The 21712-nt window shown below is 39.2% G+C and overlaps 1 protein-coding gene across 1 annotated transcript in view; it reads left to right on the forward strand.

Moving 5' to 3' along the window:
- Positions 1-2913: 2913 nt before the first annotated feature.
- Positions 2914-21712, forward strand: part of cpne7 (copine VII) — a 28071-nt gene continuing 9272 nt past the window's right edge. Inside the window, exons 1-10 of the mRNA XM_067589194.1 lie at positions 2914-3148; positions 6886-7068; positions 7418-7492; positions 10027-10101; positions 14652-14735; positions 14822-14911; positions 15184-15282; positions 15499-15585; positions 15937-15996; positions 16754-16887. Coding sequence (XP_067445295.1) covers positions 2975-3148; positions 6886-7068; positions 7418-7492; positions 10027-10101; positions 14652-14735; positions 14822-14911; positions 15184-15282; positions 15499-15585; positions 15937-15996; positions 16754-16887 — 1061 coding nt within the window. The 5' untranslated portion in view covers positions 2914-2974. The remainder of the gene's footprint in view (positions 3149-6885; positions 7069-7417; positions 7493-10026; positions 10102-14651; positions 14736-14821; positions 14912-15183; positions 15283-15498; positions 15586-15936; positions 15997-16753; positions 16888-21712) is intronic.

The raw sequence follows: 21712 nt of genomic DNA on the forward strand, positions 1-21712 counted from the left end.
TCGGCTGTGATGTGCTGCTGCTGGAGGATCTGTCTTTTTGAGCTCCAGTTGCTTCACTGTGAAACATCTTGCATGCTCACTTTGTGTTTTACTACAGGGGCTGAGACACAGCCAGCAGGAACTGACTTCTTATCTAAGTACAAATTGACAACATATGTGTCCTAAACACAGAGTCATCAACTAAACACCCAATGTCACCTTTTATCTTAAGCTGTATGATGAAGCCCATAGAAATCATTTTAGATTGTACTGTTGAATGAAGGTAGAATAGGTGGATATTATCATTATGCTAATTAAAGGATAGGTTCACTATTTTTCCAAGTCTGTCTTAAAACAACAGTCAAGTGCCTGTGTGAACACTGAAAGAGGTTTTGCTCGCTGTAATCATTCCTCCTTTTCATACTGAACTTTAAGAGATGTGCTTACAATGTAAATGATGGACTCCAAAATCTACAGTCCTCGTTTTGTGCAAAAATGATTTCAGAAGTTTATCTGAAGTTAATAGGAGGCTTCAGCAGCCTGAGTTAGTCAAATAAAGTGAATATCTTCCACAGTAATAGTCTTTGTAGTGTAAAATTCTGTGTTTCCCTGTTCAGCTGCAGTGGGGGGGATAGTAAGAAAAAGAGAGATTTTTGTTTTAAAAAGACTGTAGCTTTGGAAGACATCCACTTGATTTGACTAATTTGGATGGCTGAAGCTTCATATTACCTTCATTTGAATACCTTTTTGCACAAACGAGGACTGTGGATTTTGTCACTTGCATTGAAAGCTCATTAGGAGGAGATCTTCTAATGATCAGTACAAACAGGAGGGATGATTACAGCAAAAAAAAAAAAAAAAAAAAAACCCAACCTTTTTCAGTGTTCATTTAGAAACCTCACTATTGTTCCAAGACAGACTTGAAAAATTATGAACCAATCCTTTAACAATGTAAACACAGCAACTGATTTCTGAAGCATTTCCACAGATGCACGACATCCTGCTCTTTCACTGAGGTTGATCTTTTTTGGTAGACAGCTCTGTGATCAGCAGGACTGACTGCTATAGCACAGTATAGTGAAGCAGTATGATGTTAACTACAGTATGCTGATGCTGGAGAAAAACCTCACTGATATATCAGTTGAAATCTAGATTTAAAAAAGAGGATTATTAGCACAAAGAGATTAACTTCAACTCAGAGGGAGTGTGGGAGAGTACGACAGAGCTTACTCGGGGCTTTTAGTGTTTTTGATGGTACATCACAAGATCAATGATTCTTTTAGTGTGAATTTCAGCAAATGACATAAAAGCTATCCACATGGCTTCTCTGTGTTTGCTTCTTTATTGCATTTCCATAGGCTTGTTTCCAATATATACATTTTTTTTTCCCAGAGAAAAGCCCAGCCTTACATCAGCAGCTGGACTGTCCCCCCACTCCCCGCCTCCACAAGCCAAGCCCACTCCCTCCTCACTAGACTAACCAATGAGTTTCGGCGGAGAAGAAGAAAAAAAAAAGAATCAAGCAGTGTGTTATGGGAGAGGATTAAACAAATGTGTTTAAGAGTAAAGAACAACGACAGGTAGGAAGTGAGTTTGTCGTTTTAACAGCAGAGTTGAATGTTTAATGAGGGGATGAAGTGCGTTTGTGTATGTTTTTGATCAGCTGCAGATTTGTCTTATTGGAAGTGAGTAACAGCAGTCAGTGACAAACGATGTTATCAAAGTAGACTGTTGGTTTTTCTTGCGACGCCTTGCCTGCTATAATTAAAAACTACTAATAGCTAGATCGTTATTTTACCCCTCCGATGTTGGAGGTTTCAACGATGACAGATTTGTGGCAGGAGTTCATTTACTGTGGTGAATTATGAACTAACCATTTAAGAGCGTTTCTCGTGTCGCCTTCGTTAAGTTGTTGGATTGCGCTCTTGAGCGGACGTGTTGCTTTACAAAGAGGGTTTTTTTTTTACGTGACAAGTTTTGCTTTAAAAGACACGGTGAGTAGCATTTTTATAGCTCATGAATTTGATAATATTTCGAGCTTTTTCTTGAGTTAAGTTTTAAATTTACGCTTTTGAGAGTAACATCTGGTTTCTAGACGCGCAGCTGGCAGCAAACCGCGGGCGCTGTCCCTGGTGCTGAAAGCAAAAACGCGCACTTGCCTCCTAATAATGTGACGTTTACAGTAAATGATGCTGGTAGAGAAATTCGACCCCCCCCCCCTCCCGCCCTCACCCCCCCTCTCCGTCCTCATGCTTTCTTCCCTTTTAAAGCGGTTAATCAGGGTCAGAAGCCCTTGCTCAGGGACACTTGAGCAGGGCGGATGCTTGCCACGTTGGAGCTCAAACAAACCAAAGTCCTTTTCTTGGTTTTGTGTTATCTTCTGGGAAATAAAGGCACTCAGCCATGTGGCTGTTGGATTCCTGATTTTATCTGCTACCTCCATTGGTTTACATTTTGAATTCAGACCAGAAAAAAAGGCTGTGCTATACCTGTTTGCTGTCTCACATTTACAACTGGAAACAGGGAAAAAAGAATTGTAAGGCAGCATGTAGTAAATTACAATATCAAGTTTATATTTTTGTGCACATTTTTGTGGATAGCATTGTAATCCTGAGTGATACCCTCTCTCCTTTTCATACAGTGATTTAAAACATTTATCACATTTGACCATCTTAGATTAATCTTTCCAAGGATCTAGACTCATAAAAGCCCGACCCTGTCACCTTCACGTCCCTCCTGTCGTCATTACTGAGGTGAGATGATATTCCTCACAAGGGGGGATAGCTCTGAGAGGCAGTAATAACAGCTTGGGTTTGGTCCCCCTGGGACTCAACAGGAATCTGTACCAAGTCAAAAGCGCCTGTCTCCTGTGAGCGTGCCTCATCTTTACTGAGATCCTTTGACCGACCACTGCGTTTTCCCATCCTTCAGAGTTACCAACGGCCTCACATCCCATCACTTCTCTGGTTGGCAGTTCCTCTTGCCCTGAGCCAGGATGAATGACGTTCAGGAGGCCACCTCCCCTGCGACCAGCCTCAGCGGTCCAGCTACCTGTGTCTCCAAAGTAGAGCTGCGTGTGTCCTGCAAAGCTCTGCTGGACCGAGACACGCTGAATAAGTCAGACCCCTGTGTCATCCTCATGATACAGACCAACGGACAGTGGACAGAGGTGAGCCCCTCTCTTTTCTTCTGGCTGACAAGTGCACAGTTTGACCCTTTGGGCAAAAGTATGAGGCTCATATCTCCTCAATTACTGATTCTATAAGAAGCAGTATGTAGCTTTTAAAAATGTATCTACCATCTTTTATTAATCTCCCTATCCGAGTCATTAACCACATTTTAAAATATTGTTTAATGACAGAATACACATGCGTAAGAGTTTTAATAATTTATATTACAGCATGTTGAGGTTATCTGAGCAACAAGTTTTGTTAACGACATTGGCGAAAGAACAGTAAGTTAGCTCTCCCTCCCTTGTCCAGTATCACGAATGAAACCACCTCTGAGACTGAGATTTAAGTGAAGAGAGGTGATGTGTGAAATATTATTCATGAGCATGAAATTTTAACCCCACTCCAGTTATCCCAAAAACCTGTGTTTTCATACAAGATCAACCAGGGAGACAAATCTGTTAATGGTTTGGTGAACTTGGCAGCTGTTTTTCACTCTTTCGGAAGAGATCGTGGCTTACAGAACAGCTGCCAGATTCAGAATTAAAAATATCAAACACAGTGTATCTTTGCAGAGGAAGAGTAAACATCGTCTGTCTCCCTAATTCAGTCATTAACAACAGATTGTGTTGTCTGCCCTGTAAGACTCACATTGTGTTGTACTGTATGTTCCACTTGTGGACAAACACTCTGTTGGTAATATGCAGCGTGATTAGTTGTGTTCCAGCTGAAAATGTTTACTTTCTTGGATTGGTCCCAGGCTTATTTGGAGCGTAGGCAGCAGGTCTCTCATTTCTCTGTTAATTAAGTCATTTGGTTCATGAGGGAAAGCCAAAACACAGGTCTCCATTAAGTAGAGGAGGATGTGTTAAAATGTGGCAGAGGAAATCTAATTATATAGATTTTTTTCCCCGCAACCCTTCATCCAACAAAATGCTCTTTTTTCAGGGAAACAGGAGATAATAATTAACTGTAAGTTTGCCAGATCCTCGCCACTCGGGAGCAATTTGTTGAAGATGCTCACTGTAATGTTTGGGCTGTGTGAATGTGGAACCTCGAGATACTATTTTGAGGCGCTGATGATTAAAAAAAAATGGCTGTTGAACACACATTATGGATTTTTCTTGGTTGTAATTTGATAGGAGGTTGTTAGATGAGATGCCTGACCTGGGTTCAATGTAGCATGAATACATGAGTGGCTATTTTTAGCTTCACTAACTGAAGCAAATTCATTGCATATGAAAAATGGTACTCTATCTATCTATCTATCTATCTATCTATCTATGAATCTTGACAGCCATGACAGTGTACACAACTTGTCCAATCCTCCGCTGTCAAATCCCTCAGTACTGGGAGGCACCGTCGCTGTTCAAATTGTTTACTTACGTCAACAACTGAGTAAGTAGCTGAGCCCACTCATATCACCGCCGCCCTCTTTCTCTCTTCTGAGCTCATACTGCTGGCCTCACTGACTTGCAAGAGCTGTTTGTTTAACTACATTTTTTTTATTTTTTACCTTATTTCACCACCTGCTCACTTTCAAGGACAGACATTGAAGCCCGGTGGAGACAATTTAGCAGACTTCTCTTCTTTTTTTTTCTGTAAACCGGCCTCTACATGTTCCTGCTCGATAATGAATTCATTCAAAACCTGATCTCTATGTTGATATATATATATAACATAGGCTGCAGGGGTTTGTCATGATCAACCTACACAGATAATGCAGAACTGATTAGAGAAAACCTTCATTTTCCATGTCGGAGATCTCTCTATAGCTCTGGCCCCACACCAACAGGCTTCACAGATTTCGGCACAACCTATCCTCCGTAGCTCCGATTAGCTTTCATCAACAAACAGTCTCATCAAACTCATCCCAAATCTGTCCATCCAGATGGCACAAAAAGAGGAGGAGAAGGCAAGAAAAGACAATAGAGGAGAAACAGGGATGAATGAAGGCACAGAAAGCCAAGTCCTGGCTGCTAGATCTTTGCTTTGTTTGTGAATCTTGCCAGAAATGGAAACAATAGAGAAATCTCAGCTGCTTATCATTGCATTTGTTACTTTATTATTATTTGTCTGTTATCTTGTTAAATTAAGGGCAATGTTATTTGTATAAACCAGCCAGGTTACTTCCCCAGAGCAGATATCTCAACCCAGATATCACGGAAATAAAGATGTGACAAATAAAAAACATATATTTCCAGCAACAAATGCAATATGTTTTATCATTTATTAACCAACAAACTGCATTGATGATAGCTGATGAACAACAAGAAAAGCAACCATAGAACTATAGTAATTAAGGTGTTTACAGTTCAAATATGGATTGCTCACAAAAGAAAAATCTGAAGAACAAAGCAAATGCCGATGCTTACATGTGTGTCATACTTAAAGGGAAGTTTCACTGCAAATCAATAGAAAGTTTTTTCTGAGTCATCGCTTTTATCCTATGATGAAAAAATTCAATCCTGATAGGAGCGGTCTCTTCCAGGATGATAGTGCCTCCATCCGAGTCACTGAATGGTTTGAAGAGTGTGAAAATGATATCAATCATATTTTATGGCTTTCACTGTCGGCAGATCTCAACCCAATTTAACACCTATGGGAGACTTTTGACCATCATGTTACCACCATCACAAAAAAAAGCAAACGAGGGAAAATCTCTTGGAGGAATGGTATTCATCACTCCAGTAGATATCCAGAGACTTTGTGAATCTGTGTCAAGGAGTAATGAAGCTGTTCTGGCTTTATGGTGTTGGCTCGTGTGACACTTTTGCGACAACTTTTTCTTCATCATAATCTATTTAAAATACAGCTAAAGTTGTCTAGAGTCCAGTTCAGTCTTCTCTCCTGAACATGACTCATCTCTACCAAGACGAGAAGTGAAGGACGAGGGAGAGATAACGCTGGTTTTTAAAGTCATCATGACACAAAGTCTGGACCTGCTCCACTGTGACAATTAAGAAATAATGTATAGAAGGGTATCCAGCTATATGGCTGTGTTTAGGATGACCACCTGAAGCTCTCTCAGTCTCTAATTTATTGGCTCAAGATCAGATCCAGATTATGAGTCTGTTCTGTGGTGTGTTATTTTGTTAGATTGGGGTTTAAATCCCAAATATGCATTATTAAACATTAAACATCATACACATCAACATATATATATTATATCATGAACATTTTGAGAGTCAGGATTTTTTTGGTAATTCTTTAATGATATAAACCTCTGTAGACTTAAATATCAGCTCAATGATGATCTGTCCTTGTGACAAATTGGACAGCAGAGAAACATTCATGGAGCTGCATGTGTGAGAGCTAAATCCTACATCACGAGCAGATGGGGCCTCGCAGAGCTCAGCTTTTCCTTGTCAGGCAGTCAAAGACAGGCATGGATGTTTTCTGTATGCTGAGATTAAATGTCAGAGCCCTCCAATCTTCTCTACTTGATGGAATGTAATAATATTTGCTCTACTGTGTGTACACTGGTGTTCCTCAAAATCAGTAAAGATAAAATATGTTATAAGAGTCCAATCCTATTTTCTGACATCTTACTTTAAAATGATATAGCATACAATCTGTGAAAGTGTAATCCCCAATAGGCTTTATTTCCCTATTGTCTACTACCTCTTCAACTGCACACATAGTGAATTAAAATAAGAAATATTAGAATTTTTAGAAATATATTAGATGAAAGCATTTGAAGGTTCAAAACTGAACTCAGTGTGTTTCTTCTCAGCTGGACAGGACAGAGGTGATCAAGAGCAACTTGCACCCGGTCTTTGCCAAGGTTTTCTCTTTGGACTACTACTTTGAGGAGGTTCAGAAGCTGCGATTTGAAGTCTATGACATCCATGGCACTCACAGCATCGGGACTCGTGACGATGACTTCCTGGGTGGTGTGGAGTGCACTCTTGGTCAGGTAGGCTACTGTTTATCTAACCTTTTTGGTGATACATTAATAGCTGTGCTTTCCATATTACAGTGATATATTGTTAGCTTAAGTGAAATTCATTTGACTATTGCTGTCAATTTGGTTCCTAAACTCAGTGATTTGTCTGCCATAAAAGACCTAAAACATACAGATGTATATCGGAACAGCAACCTTTGTGATAGTGACAGTAAATATACTTGATGCTGTATGTTTGCTACATAGATTGGCAGACTAAGAGATGGATACCTATCACAGCTGTTTATGACTCACATCCCTACACTGCTCTTGACTGCTGAGGGGCTCAGGGACTATACTGTGTTTATCTTGCTCTTTGCAGATTGTGGCCCAAAAGAAGATGGTGAAGCCTTTGTTGCTGAAGTACGGAAAATATGCCGGCAAATCCACCATCACGGTAAGTTCTTTACATTGTGCGTATGACCTTACTGCTCTGGTGAATGAAATTGTGTGGATTGCGGAACAGTAGATGCTGTAATGGCCAGTGTGAGCTGAGCAAAATAACCTTAATGCATTTAAAATTGATGGGTAGCAGCAGTAAAATCTATGTATTCTCCATCTCTTTTCCCGCAATCTCACAACTGTGCACTCGACAGTTTAATATACTGGCCCCATAATGCATTTTCTTTCACTTTTAGGTAGCTGTATATTTCTTTGTGTTTGTAAATGCTTACTAACCAGGATGATTTGACTGACTTAAGCTCTAATGTGTGCAGCATTATTTTTATTTGTTAAGATAAATTAGAAACACAACTTATAAGTAGATTCTTGTTCCTGATTTACGTTGGTTTTTTTTTTGTTTTTTTTTTGTGGTGATACATGAAGTGCGAGCACTTTGTGTACTCTTGTGTTCATTGTTGGTGCCATTCCTGCTCTGCACTCAAATACAAGAACTCAAGAAAATCCACAAGAAATGACACATGCACAAGAAATCACTGGTGTCAGATGTAGAAGAGAGGAGCTGATGATTCATTATCCACCAGCTTACAGCTATCAAGCCAGTAGTGGTAACATATGAGAAACAAGACAAACTGGATGGTACAATGCTCCACTCTGGTCTAAAGAGTAACTGCTCCACTTTATTTGGGAATACTTGAATGTACTTGAATACTACTTGAATGTACAGCAGACTAGATGGAGGCCTTTTTTGTCTGTTTAACCATAGACATACAGTATAACTCTGCAAAACAAAAACTGGTAGCAGTAGTAGCATCACTATTATAGTGGATTGCCTCATACTGTACAGACACTCATGTTATTGTGACTATTCTCTGTATATTTGATATCAGGGAAAGTATAAACTACTTTTTGAACTCACATTCCTGTCACATGAGCATCGAACCCTTCTCTTGCCTGTTCTCTGCGCTCACTGCATTCAGAAAGGACGTGTGCTGAGATTTGAACCCAAGATCTCAGTGAGGGAGGCAAAAGTTACAGACAAACTCATCCATTTAAAATCGTTGTCATTACATCTCTTGCCAGCAGTTGGACTTTCTTAAGGAAAAGCCAACAGCAAAGACCTTTTAAATGTCTTGGATAGGATCATTTTGAGGATTCAAACAAGGAGATTATCGGACCATTTCATCTACATAAATGTACTGAAATATATATTATTCTCATTTGTACTTCCTGAACTCTGTTCTCCTTGTTAATAATCTTATAGAAATCATATAGTACACACAGCTTTGTATTACACTAGATGCCTCATCCCATCCTGTATCCCAAACACTGCCAAAAGTCTAATTCTAACCTTGACCCCAAAGCCAAACCTTTATACCTGTAAAAAACTCTTTGTAAAAGTAAGAATCAGCCAAAATGTCCCTACTCTCAAGCTCTAGAAATGGATCCCAACAAGAATAGAAATACAAGAGCATACACACACACACACACACACACACACACACACACACACATCTTGTGTCCAAACCTTCTATATAGATTTTTCGCTGTTCTTGGTACCTGTCAGGACAAGCTGTCTGATAAAAACCACAAGTTTCTTTGTCAATCGTCACTGTCAAGCTCTGGCCATGTCTGCACTACAGCTACACTGCCGGCAGTTTGATGTTAAGTTTGTCTCAGTTTCTATACCAAGTTTCAAGAAGAGGAGCGGACAGACAGCAAACAAACTGTTCTGTGAGTGGGCCGAACAGTCTAAAGGGAACAGCAGAGGGTGCTCGGTGAAAATGGCAATCCTGAAGTTTTTCTTTTTAACTACCACACAAGTGTTGTATACACTTGTGTGGTAGTTAAAAAGAAAAACAAGCAAAAAAAAACAAAAAAAAAAAACGGCATTGCAACCTTTCTGAGGGGCAGCTATTACCACAATTTGGTGATGTACTGTGTGTGTGTGTGTGTGTGTGTGGTAACTTCTACATTAAAAGTCAATTCATGAGTCGATTCCTGACAGTTGGGCCCTCTAGGTTGGAGCTAATGGTGCTCTAAACTCTTTAGTTATACATTTCCAGCAATCCTGTGTTAAATAAAAGTCACTAAAAAGATTCAGTATGTTAACTGCGTACCACAGTGCAACCGCTATTAAACAGAGGTTACTTTTTACAACAGAAAGGTAAAATGGTGTATAAGTACTGACATAAAAATGGACTGTGAAAGTACGTTTTGGTTTTAAGACAAAATAAGGCCTGTATTAGATTTCAGCCTTAAATTAGAAGTGTTAACATGTCTGTGTTAGGAATGTAATAGATTCAGGCTCACTGTGTTAATTTTTGGAGTGTGAGTGATTATAATGCATGCAAGCTTTGTTTTAAATGCTGGCAGATAATGTCCACCGGAGGTTTCATCTGCAGCCCTAAAATCATCCGTGCAATGAAGAAATGAAATTTAGATCATGTGGTCAAGTCAATATTTCTTCTTGCCATGAATAATGAAGGCTGTAAGTACAAAATATTACTGACAAATCTTATTTCCTTTCAGGTGCATGCTGAGGAAATTTCTGGCAACAACGGATATGTGGAGCTCTCCTTCTGTGCCAAGAAGCTTGATGATAAGGTGAGAGGAGCATACCTCTTTGATGGAAATACCAACATGGTTCATGTTTTATTAGATATGGTTTAGTAGCACCAGACAGCAACAGTGGTAGTAATATGAAAGCACCCACAATGCAGCGCTGGCCTTGTATTTATGCATATGTTAAAGATTTTCTCTCAATTTCACCAAGAATGATAAAGATCAAATTCCATGTTACAGCAGGAGAAAAAAATGTGATCTCACTTGATATTGCAACAGGGTAGTGACAATGTTATCACATGTGCAGTTAAGTTATATAATCATAATATAATAATCATTTGTGAACATTTTACTCTCACATGTAAATAACATGACAGCACATAATACCACTTGTGAAATGGGTGTTATTAAATGTTCTTCAAGGCTGAGCATCACTGACCTTAGCTGCTCGTGCTCTCACACTGTCACGCTTTGCTCAAGGCATATTTCAATCAAAAAGACAGCAGGAGCTTACATCCAATTACCAACTCTGATGATCTGAAGTTGCTTCATGTTGTCAGGAGCAAGCCTCAGTATGCCAGGCTCCTAGGTTTTGCAACAGTATTGCAGGAAAAATTCTAATTTTCTACAGCAGTAACATTTATTTTTAACATTACAATTTGCAATTTAGAGCCGCCCTGAGAGTGAAATTGAACCTGACTCTTACATGACGGCAATGATTTAAAAAAAAAAAATCCTTATAGAGTGCATCCTCTCCCACATGTGACATTTGCTTCCTATATCGAGTGTGCTACTAGAACTGCTGTGTTGAATTTCTGCTGAAGTGCAGAAGAATCCACCTGCTTGTTTTATTTGAACTGAACTGATTACCATTGAGATTTCAGCACATCCAAAAAAGAAAAAAAAAACATTTGGATGTTACAGCTGCGAGCACATCACTGTGTAGCAATGCTGTGTAATCATGTGCCACTGAAAGACACAAAAGTGTTTGTGGTTTTCACTCTGAACAATCAATACAGCAGCTTATTTGGTATAGCATCTTTTTGGAATGAAAACTTCACCCTGGCTTTGTTAATGTGTGTATAATGGCAAACTTGGTTAGAAAAGGTAAGTTCAAAGTCTGGTTAAGAGAAGTATTGTCAGTGAAGTCTGGTTTATTTTTTGCAGATCTTTGCCTACTGGTGGATTAGAGTTTACATTTCTTGTATTAGAAGTAACTTAATGTACCTTCAGACTGACAGATGTGGATCCAAGTGCAATTATAGCTCTTAGAGCAGCATTAATTGATTGTTTTTGGAGCAGCAGAACAAGCTGTAAGCACAACACTGACATGCTATTACTTTAATTAATTATTATTGTGAAGGTGCTAGCAAACGGTTGTCTATTTACACATTCCAGCAGACACAAAGCAACATTAGCATTCATTTGGATTTGAGATTCTGGCCACCTGTCTAATGTAAGTCCAATACTCACTTTTCTTTTAGCTCAGCTTTGGTCTTCACCAACTCCAATATTTTGCTTTTTGCTGCTAAATGTATGTTCACCTGCTAATTGCTAATTATTTGTCTGCTGAACAGAAACAGTAAAGTTGCAGGCTTTAAAATCAAAACAGTGATGCTAACAGACACCAAAACTCTCCACAGAGGTGAGGGAAACTGCAGAGTTGGGTCATGTGATCCATGCTAATAAAAAGTATTGATTAATGCAGCTTTAACTGGTTCATTCATGGAAATAAGGACATTGTTTAAAAAGTAAATGATGAATGGCACAAATTAACTTTTAGCTCCTGTCATCTTAGTGGTATTGTGGTGGTATTTGATTTTAGGATTTCTATAAAAAGCCATCAGCTGTTTTTCACACATACGCATTTACTTAACAACACAAATCGACTGCGACAGACCACTTGGGTGCAGCAATTTATCTGACACTGGCACCAGATGATGACTGAAACAGCAAACTGTTCCTAATTAGGTGCGCGTCAGCTTTATCACCTCAATCTGTTGAAAATGAACGAATCAGAGTAGAGACAGGAGCATGATGAGGTATCATAGTTAGACAATGACTGTGTTAACTGCTAATGATTCACATTACTGTTATTGTTAGCCGGATATTGAATTTTGACATGTGCGTCTAATCAGTTCATGCTGCTGATGCCGCTGGCTGGCCGTTGCCATGACAACAAAGAGAGGATGCTACAGCTCTTTTAGCTCTTGTCCCTCAGGAGATGTATCTGGCTAATGTGGCGGGAAATGCAGCATTAACTCTCATTCGGAACATACAAAACCCCCTCACCCACCTGCCTCCCCTGACCGCCACAGTCACACATAAACAGACATACACACACACACACACCACACACACACATACACACACACTAATCATTTGCTTTCCTCCCTGAAGAATCAATTGACCTAAATAATCAGTGTTTCTCTGCTCTCAGATGCCAGTGCTTAAAGGGAAACTTTGCAGATTTTCCAACTAGCATTGTATCATTACAATGTGGGTACTATATGCAAATGAACAATGTTTAACTTCCCTCCATGTTGCCTGCACCCAGAGCTCCTTGCTCATTTACTGGCAAAAGTCCGCTGGGTGATACAATACATGGATCCTGCAGACTTTGGAGATCTGCCTTAGACTACAAACTATGTTTTCTCATTTTCTGTAGTGGTGCCTTCAAGGACGGTAAAATGTGGGTCTCCCAAAACACTCTGTGTACCTTGTTACACTAGCAGTAGGGAAAAGCAGACACTAAAATATAATACTTAATACTAGTAATAATAGTATCAGCATATTTGAAAGAAAGCTAGTTTCATCATGCAAGGCCGATTATCACACTGTGGAATCAGCTAGAGTGTGGAAAAGAGAGCGACCACGGGAGCTACGGTATAGCAGCAGCCAAGAGAGAGGAGCCGCAGTCAGACAGGCGGCTGCAGCATCGACTGGTGACTGGTGCAGAAAGAATGGAGACAGAACAGAAAACTCTAGTCAACAGACTAGAGTCAACAGACTATGTGGTGCTTTGGTAAACCTGACTTTGTTTTCTGACAGAATATTATATTGGACTTTGCCATCTCTGAATACAGAACAGAACTACAGTGACTGTGTTAAGTTACCTGTAACTTATGCAGCTACATCCAGCTTGAGCAGTTAACTCTAACTCTTCATCATCATCCAAAATAGGTAAAAGAAACAGTGTTTGCTTGCAGTTTTTCACCCCTTCATCCATTATTTCCCAAAACAAGGTGAAATGAGAATGACAGACTCAGAGGTTTTTTTGACTGTCCATCAGCAAATTCTCCAAAAACTCAGTAAAGTTTGCAATGATCCACAAAACATTAAATGACTCCATCACACTGTTTGTTTTATTATCCTTGCACGCCAGTATGATATATCCAGACTGAGAAAAAATGTTTTGTAAATGAAAAGAAGCCTCAGTAAAGAGATATAATGCTGCTCACAAACTTTGTCTCGACTCGCCGCCTGCATTCTGTAAACACACCAGTAGATAATTGGACGGGACGCACGCAATGCGTTTTGGTTGTTGTAGGATTCCCCTTTAAGAGCAGTTTCTCAGTTTTCTCTAGTCATAGGGCACCAATTTAAAAAATGATTGCATATTTCTATTACATAGGTGAGCTAGTTTTAAGAAATCTTCATATTCACAGTGGTGAATTTCTCTTTAAGTCTCAGGGGATGATTTAAGGCTACCGCAAATAACCATAAGGACTGCAAAACTGCATGTTTTCAAATTAGCCAGGTATTTACTAACACTGATTATGTAAATGGACACAGCAGCCGTTGAGTGCATGATGTTAATAACAACCTATTTCTGGGCAATAATAGATGTATTTTGCATCTGGAAAATAACGGAGCACAAAAGAAAGTTTAAATTCCCTGTAGAGAGCTTGAAATGCTGGTTGAAAAAACCAATAAAGACATCTCAAAATTGCAGGGAAGGGAAGAAAATGGCAGTCAAATAAGGCTGTTACATCAAGTAAATGTTTCTATGATTGAGTATAGAAATTGTAATATCTGGGTAATAGCATGAGTTGCAAGCTTGTAGAATATTCTCAAATTCTTCTCTGGCCAAAAATTTACAAAAACCTCTGAGTACAATGCTGTGCTGTAAATTTGATTCGTGCTTCTCCCTGACCTTTAATCACAGAGACAATTACCTCTGCCACAGCAATCAGCATTGATAAATCTGTTTCAACAGTCATCTGTATGAACTTCAGTTTCTTCTCACATGAACCATCTGGACAACATGGAGATATATATTGAAATAACCCAAGGAGAATTTTTAATGGTTTTACTTTTCTGTAATTTTGCCTGTGTGAAGTTTGTCTCAGCCCCATGATATGAGTGTTAAAATGAGTATTTTACACCTTTTCCTTATTTAATTTACAGTGCAATGATGAACAAAGGCAGCAAATATTATGGGAAAATTCTCCCCTGAGCTACTAGAAGAGTGTTAAATTATATTTTCTACTCTTTCCAGGGAACTAGTTGTTTTGGCTTCATGTACTTATCTAACATTAAAAGCCCATGGGCCAGTAATTTTGGATATTTTGTTTTCTCTGTTTCTGCAGGATCTCTTCAGCAAGTCAGACCCGTTTTTGGAAATATATCGAATTAATGACGATGAAACCGAACAGCTTGTGCACAGAACTGAAGTACGTGCATCAAATCCCCTTCTCTGTTTCAACCAACAGCTATTTTCACACTTTACTTCATTTGTAATGTATTTGTACTCAAACAGGTGATAAAAAACAACCTGAACCCTGTGTGGGAGCCTTTTAAAGTGTCTCTCATATCACTGTGCAGCTGTGATGAGGACCGGAAGCTCAAGGTAAGGGACCTTTAAGATGTCAGTCAAAACCACATTGATCAGTGACCCGAATCTGTATAATCAGTTTGACACAGCTGGAATCAGAAAACAGGGCTAAACAAAAGAGCCAAACAATGAAAATGAAGGTGTATATATGGAGGTAAAAGAGAATATAATAAAAAAAGTTTGCTGAAAATTTGAAGGATAAATCAATTGATACTGTAGGATTATTATATGAAAGGCAATCCTGACTGAGAGAAGGTAACAAACAGTATCGTCTGTGTGTGCCACAGTGCCTAGTGTGGGATTATGACTCCAGGGGGAAGCACGACTTCATCGGCGAGTTCTACGCTACTTTCAGGGAAATGCAGAAAATTTCCAGTGGAAATAAGGTCAGTGAACGAGCGAGAGGCGGAGCAGAGCGGAGGAGAGACAGTCATGTAACCTGTTTCATCCATTTCCAATATGCCTCTCATTTTACTCAGCTGAAATCAATCACAGATGGAACAAATGTCATGGTGCTTAAAAGCATATAAGAAAAACATATTGCCAAAGTTCAAATGCCATGAGTTGTTCCTGTCCTTTCTCTTCGTCTTGCTTTGTTTAAGGTGACGTGGGATTGTGTGAATCCCAAGTACAAACAGAAGAAGAGAAACTATAAAAATTCAGGAGTTGTCATCCTAAATGATCTTAAGGTAGGAATCTGCTGCAGAAATCTGTTTTTCCAATGCAGTTTTCAACATTATCATAATTATTACTGACTATTACTGCATGTGTACATATAAACACTCTTTTCTCACTGTACATGTAACTGAGAAAATGTAAACATCCTTTACTTGCAAGACATTTTTAATTTCTGCTTGTTCTGCTTTGACCTAATATATCACAACATGTTCTTTCTAGGTTTCCCTTTACAGTCAACAGATTTGTTGAGTTAATTTCTCTTTAATGACCAGATGCGTCCATAGCTGAGCGTTCACTCTCCAACCCGAGCATCCCCTCTCAGGTTTTGCCTTCAAGAAATATTCTTTTATTTTTTCTTGCAGCTCCACAGAGTGTACTCCTTCTTAGATTACATCATGGGAGGATGCCAGATTCACTTTACGGTAAATTGAGCTGTTTGTGTTTAGTGACGCTTCATTGTCATTGAGCTTCTCAGCGCACTGGCCCCAGTTGTTGTTGCATGAATTCACCAAGACAGACGAATTATTTGCCTATTACAGATAATGTGTTTTGTTTAAGATCCTTTTGCTAATAGATGGCTTTGGTAAGATATTGGTGTTTTTCTTTGCTGGTTTATTGGCGTGCTATATGCAGTGAATCTTCCATCATCTAATTGTGAAACATTACATAGTATTTAAATAACTTTTTAACCTTGAAACGCTATCCGCTGGTGGCGTTTTTCCTTTTATGTGCACTTCGACTTTTCTTGTTGTAGGCAGCTTCGTGGAATAAATTCAGACCTTCTTCAACTCTTGCCCTTTGGTCTGCCCTCTGTGGTGCTACTTCTCACTCTCTGGCTGGATTACTAAAGCAATGAATATTAATCACGAGGAGTGCTGTGGTATATACAGTTCCTCGATTTGGAAAGAGCTAGGCGCTTGTATCTACAGTGTATGGGAGCTGTAGCTGCTTCAGTCTATGTGGGTGTGAAAAGTGCAAGTTCCTACCTCTGATAAGATAATTTATACTGCTATTAGGCATAGTTCAGACTTGCTCGCTCAGAATGACTTGTAATATCATAAGTAGACAAGTAAAAGTCTTTGCAAAAAGTTAAGTAGGAAAAGAAAGACTTTTTTAAATTCTGTCATATTGTTTTTATTAAGCGTTGTTAATGTTCCACACTAATTCTTTTTTTACCAGGTTGCCATTGACTTCACAGCCTCTAATGGAGACCCCAGGAACAGCTGCTCATTGCACTACATCAACCCTTACCAGCCCAACGAGTACCTGAAGGCTCTGATAGCAGTAGGGGAGATCTGTCAAGACTATGATAGGTTTGTCAATCTTTTGTTTTTCAGTCAAGGCTCTTTGCTTCCCACAGGACTTGTCAGTGTCTTGTGGTGTGAAAGTGAGCTGCAGAGTGCGCCTTGCATGCCATTTTGGTTGGATACCTCATACCAAAAAGAGCCACTCGATTTGAACCAAAGCAAAAGGACTGTAGTGAAAAAATTGTGGAGTGCAGACTAGCAGAGACAATCCTGCATGTTATTATATTTCTGCTCAGCAGTCAGTTATAGAGCTGATCAGACTGAACCGCTGACCGCCCGCATCTCCGCCTCCCATTCGTTTCTTCACAAAAATTGATTGAATTTTTGAATTCTCTCTAAAAGTTGAGATACAGGCCTCACAGAAAATCACAGTGTTATTTGCAACACAAATATAGTCTTGGTTATTGTCCACATGATGTTCACATCAATTTTAATCCCATCGCTAGTAATGCATGAGAAACTGTTTGTACTTGGGAAAATTAGAGCAAGCAAATCTGGCCTCTGTTGGCATTACTTATGCATGAGGCCAATCTGGGGCTGAAGATGGTGCTTGGTAGCAGCAGTCAAGGACATTGACATAATATTCTGCACGCTCTCCTTTTAGTAACAAGTCATATGGTTCCTTATGGACTAGCCAAAGTATCTATTAATTTCCATGCTTTAGAACATGTTTCAGCCATATCAATCCTATGTCAGCTAAAAACAACTGTTATTTTTGTATTGTGTTATATTTTTTGGCATTATTTGGCAAATAACATAATAAAACAAATCAAAATGGATGTATATTTAAGTCAATATATAAAGTATACGGCAAATAGTACAGTGAGTATCTATTAGACATATTACTCATAAAACTGAAGTCATCAATGCATATATATCCATATTTCTGTCATTTCCTCCTCTTCTTTCCTTTGCTTTCTACACTGCATGGATGAGGACTTTGTTCTCATCAAATAACTTAAATCAACAATACTTCAGTTTCATGTAACTTCAGTTTAGTCTTACAACATCATTAAAGTTGCTCTAATCAAGATTTTTATTTTAAAAGTGGATCACATTACTATGTGTAATGTGAAGGGGGTTGCTTATAGTGACAATTCCATAGAGACTTTTCACCCAAATATATTGTTCTCCTCAGCTCTCTGGAGGATTTTAGCCTCTTTTAGCTTATTGTTTCTGGTTTTACAGCCCACCACTTGACTGTTTTAGTTTCCAGTCTCAGCAGGCAGCTGTTTTCAGCAAAAAAGTTCTAAAAAGTCGGAGAAACATCAGTAGTGTTTGTAATGTATGGATGAATGAAAATGTGGTGTAAAGAGTGTTGGATGGTGCAGCAAACCAAACAAAAGAAAAAGGCTGAGGCCCCTGCAGTAGGCAGTAGAGAGAGACAGCGAGACTCCCAGAAGGGCAGTCCTTTTATGCCTTCTGGGAAGCCCAACCCAGATGGGCAGGTACAAGGCAAACCTCCCAACTCCACCTGCTAGCTGACTCCCAGTATCTGCAAAAAATGGGAGTAAAGTAAGGCACACAATCAGGTAGAGTAAGAAGGCCCGTCATACCAGCGTACGATACCTGCTTAAAGACAGACATCTGGTGAAGTTACTGAAGCGTTTCGTTGCTAAAGAATCAGATATTTCCCTTACTTGTTGGTGGAGACCAAAAGGACCAAAAGCCAAAAGGAGAGTAAATATTTGACTTACATTTTCAAGGTGGACAGAAACACAACTCCAAATTAACTAGAACAACTTTCAAGGTGATAAAATGCCAGTGGTGTGCTTGTTGGTGTGCTTGTTGCACTGTCCCAAAGTTGCCCTAACAATCGATTAATGCAGATGAACAAATCCCTCCTCCGCACCTGCCCTCAAATCACATTTAAACTCCAAGCACCGTTATATCTGCCAAATAGATGTTTTGGTCTCATCTGTCTGTTTTCTTGTCTTTTAGTACACAGGATATTACAAAAACTTGTAACAGATTTCAGGGAAATTTGGTGGAATATTAGGTCTTGGGTCAATGTTAAAGTGAACTGTTTTGGTTTGGATTTGGATGGAGGCTCAGTTTTCAAATTATATCTTAACATTGTGAAATTGAGCATTTTTGAACATTTTATGTTACACAGCAGACAGAAAGATAAAACTTAATCGTCCTCTACAGTCGATGGTCTAAAGATAGAGGGTGCCGTATGCTGTACAGATTATAAATGATTTGTGATAACCTTCTTGTTGGAAGTTGTTACACACACAAACACACAGGCACACACATTTTTTGCATAAGCTTACCAAACAGCATTAACAGTATCCGGTGCTGTTTGTAAGGACAGTGCTAACTGTTTTGCATGTACTTCACAGTCTCTTTACGCTCAGTGGCTGCTGCATATGCTTTGTCCTGTGGATAACTCAATGATACAGTTTCCTCTCAGCATCTGTTGCAACTACTGGTCCTCCTTCTTAGCTTGCATGGGCTCATTACCCTGAACTACAGACGAACTCATGCAGAGATAGGGGCTAACACCAGGATAGCAGGCACTTCAAAAAGAAGTGGGAGGCATTACGCCTGGAGAAATAATAGCGTGGTGTAGAATCAGATGTAAAGACCGAGAAAATACAGCATGAAGTCAGTCTGAAGAACCATTAAAGACACTGAAGCTATTTGAACAAAGTCATATTTTTTTTCTGAATATTCATGTGATGATTAATGTACACAACCAGACAAAATTTTGGACACTCCTTCCCATTCACTTAAATGGGAAAATGTGTCCAAACACTGTACTGGTACTGTAAATACTGGCTGATATAGTTATCAGGTTTTAGCTTCTATCACACACGTTTTTTGTTTTTTTTAATTTCCGATTAAATAATTGGAGGCAAATATTCAACAAGGTACAAATGTGTAAAAAACTGTTAGTTATTGTTGGCAGGTTTGCAGGTACTTGTTAATTAATGGGAAATTACTTATAATATAATCTGTTTCAGAGAAAGACCCTCTCATCTGTCGAAACTAAGCCAGATGAGGCTTAACACTCCTGATTTATGCAGATCCTTCTATTGAATATCAGGGGAGCACTGTCTGGCTAATTATAGCATCCAAGAGATAGCACTGGAGACACTGAAAACTTGCCTGAAAATTAGCAGCCTATCTGTGTAGCTTTATCGTTTTCGTGTTTACACAGAAACACGAGAGCATCATACATGGAAACATGCCTCTGGGTGAACGGTGACTGCAAGTGTAGGCAGCCTTTCCCTCTCAAGTTGGAATTGTTAGTAAGGTGTAAAACGTGGGCAAGCAAACCTTTTAGCCTTTAGTGAATATAGGTGATGTGGGTTTTAGAGTCCTTGCAGAGGAGTGCATTATGGAGCTGGAGTGACTAGCTTTGGTCTGTGTGGGCAGAGGCTCGTTTACCTTGCTGAGAGGGCTATTATACTGGGCACATCTCCCTGTGGCTCCTCCATGTGCTGACAAAGTGATAAAACAAGGACCACCATGTACCTCACAGCAAAATTCATATGATGGACATGACCTGTCAGATATCTTCAACTCTCTCTCTTCTTGTCTGGGCTTTAAGTGCCATGTCATATCGCTACATTCATTCTTTAAAGCTCCAAGTGCAAATTTATGTGTGTAGCAAAGTGTGGGATGAGTCTAGAGGTCGAGATAATGAGTGCTGTATGTTTGCCTTGTTGACAATAACAAAAATACAATTCATTGCAGAAAATAATTGGATCTGCATGAATTGTTTTCCCCATTAAAATGTTCTTTAAATTGGCGAAGCTGGTAAAAGTGCACAAATATAACACCAAAAAAACCAAATGAATTTGAATTTTGTTGAATTTTCCTATTATGTTGTATCCATACAGTATGCCTCTGTATGAATGCTCGCAGTGAGAATGAGGCCTGTATTCAGTGGATGAGAGTTATTTTGATGAAAATGGATAAAAAGAATTTGTTAAAAACACGTAAATGGTGAGTTTTGAGCAAAGACATAACTCTTTATGCTGTTGTGTCACCTGCAGAGCCTGTTGGACAATGATATCTATTAATTTGTTTGGAACATTGTTACTGGAGTGCACTCATATCTGGATACAGTACAGTACATTAGCCAGTGCCTGTGGAGAGGTTACATTACGCAGAATGTTGGACTCACTCACGTTTTTATCTTTTTTTCCCCCCTTCGAACAGAGGGTAATTATAGTAACCAAATATGTGCTCAAAATGGCCCGTGTATCACATTTTCTAACCAAGCTACAATCCCCCAAAGCCTGCATGTTGTTGTTTGCCGCCACAGTAAATATTGTTCTGAAAAGTAATGGGAAAAGACAAACATAAAATCATTTTCTCCTCCGAGCCCCTCGAGGGAGAACGAAAAATAACTGAGCCTCTTTGTGTTAGTTAATACTACTACTACTAATGATAAGAATAAAACAGCTAAAACTTGCTGTAGTTGTAGTCGTATAGCTGTTTCTGTCAACAGTTCACAATTAAGAGTTTATTGCTCGCTCTGAGTGTAAAAATCAACACTCTGCCAGAGTTTATGTAAGTACACACCCATCAGAGTTAATTAAACACATCTGATGGCTCTTAAAAGCTGCCTCAAAGCCATATTAGCTCTATAAGTGGACAAAGAACTCTCCAATCAACACTTGTCAACATGCCATATAAATCAACACTTACTAACACTGAGAAATTTTGCTGTGTACTCATTGATGCACCCACACCCTGTCCAGTGCATCATTTCAGATGTTTGTGTCATAATCTAAGATCCTGTCGAGGTGGAGATGTAATTTGAGATTGCACTGGGCTGGAGAATTAGTGGATTTTTCGTCAGGCATGAAGGCAT

This window comes from Thunnus thynnus, chromosome 1 (genome assembly GCF_963924715.1).
Source record: "Thunnus thynnus chromosome 1, fThuThy2.1, whole genome shotgun sequence".
In the NCBI taxonomy this organism is placed as follows: Eukaryota; Metazoa; Chordata; class Actinopteri; order Scombriformes; family Scombridae; genus Thunnus; species Thunnus thynnus.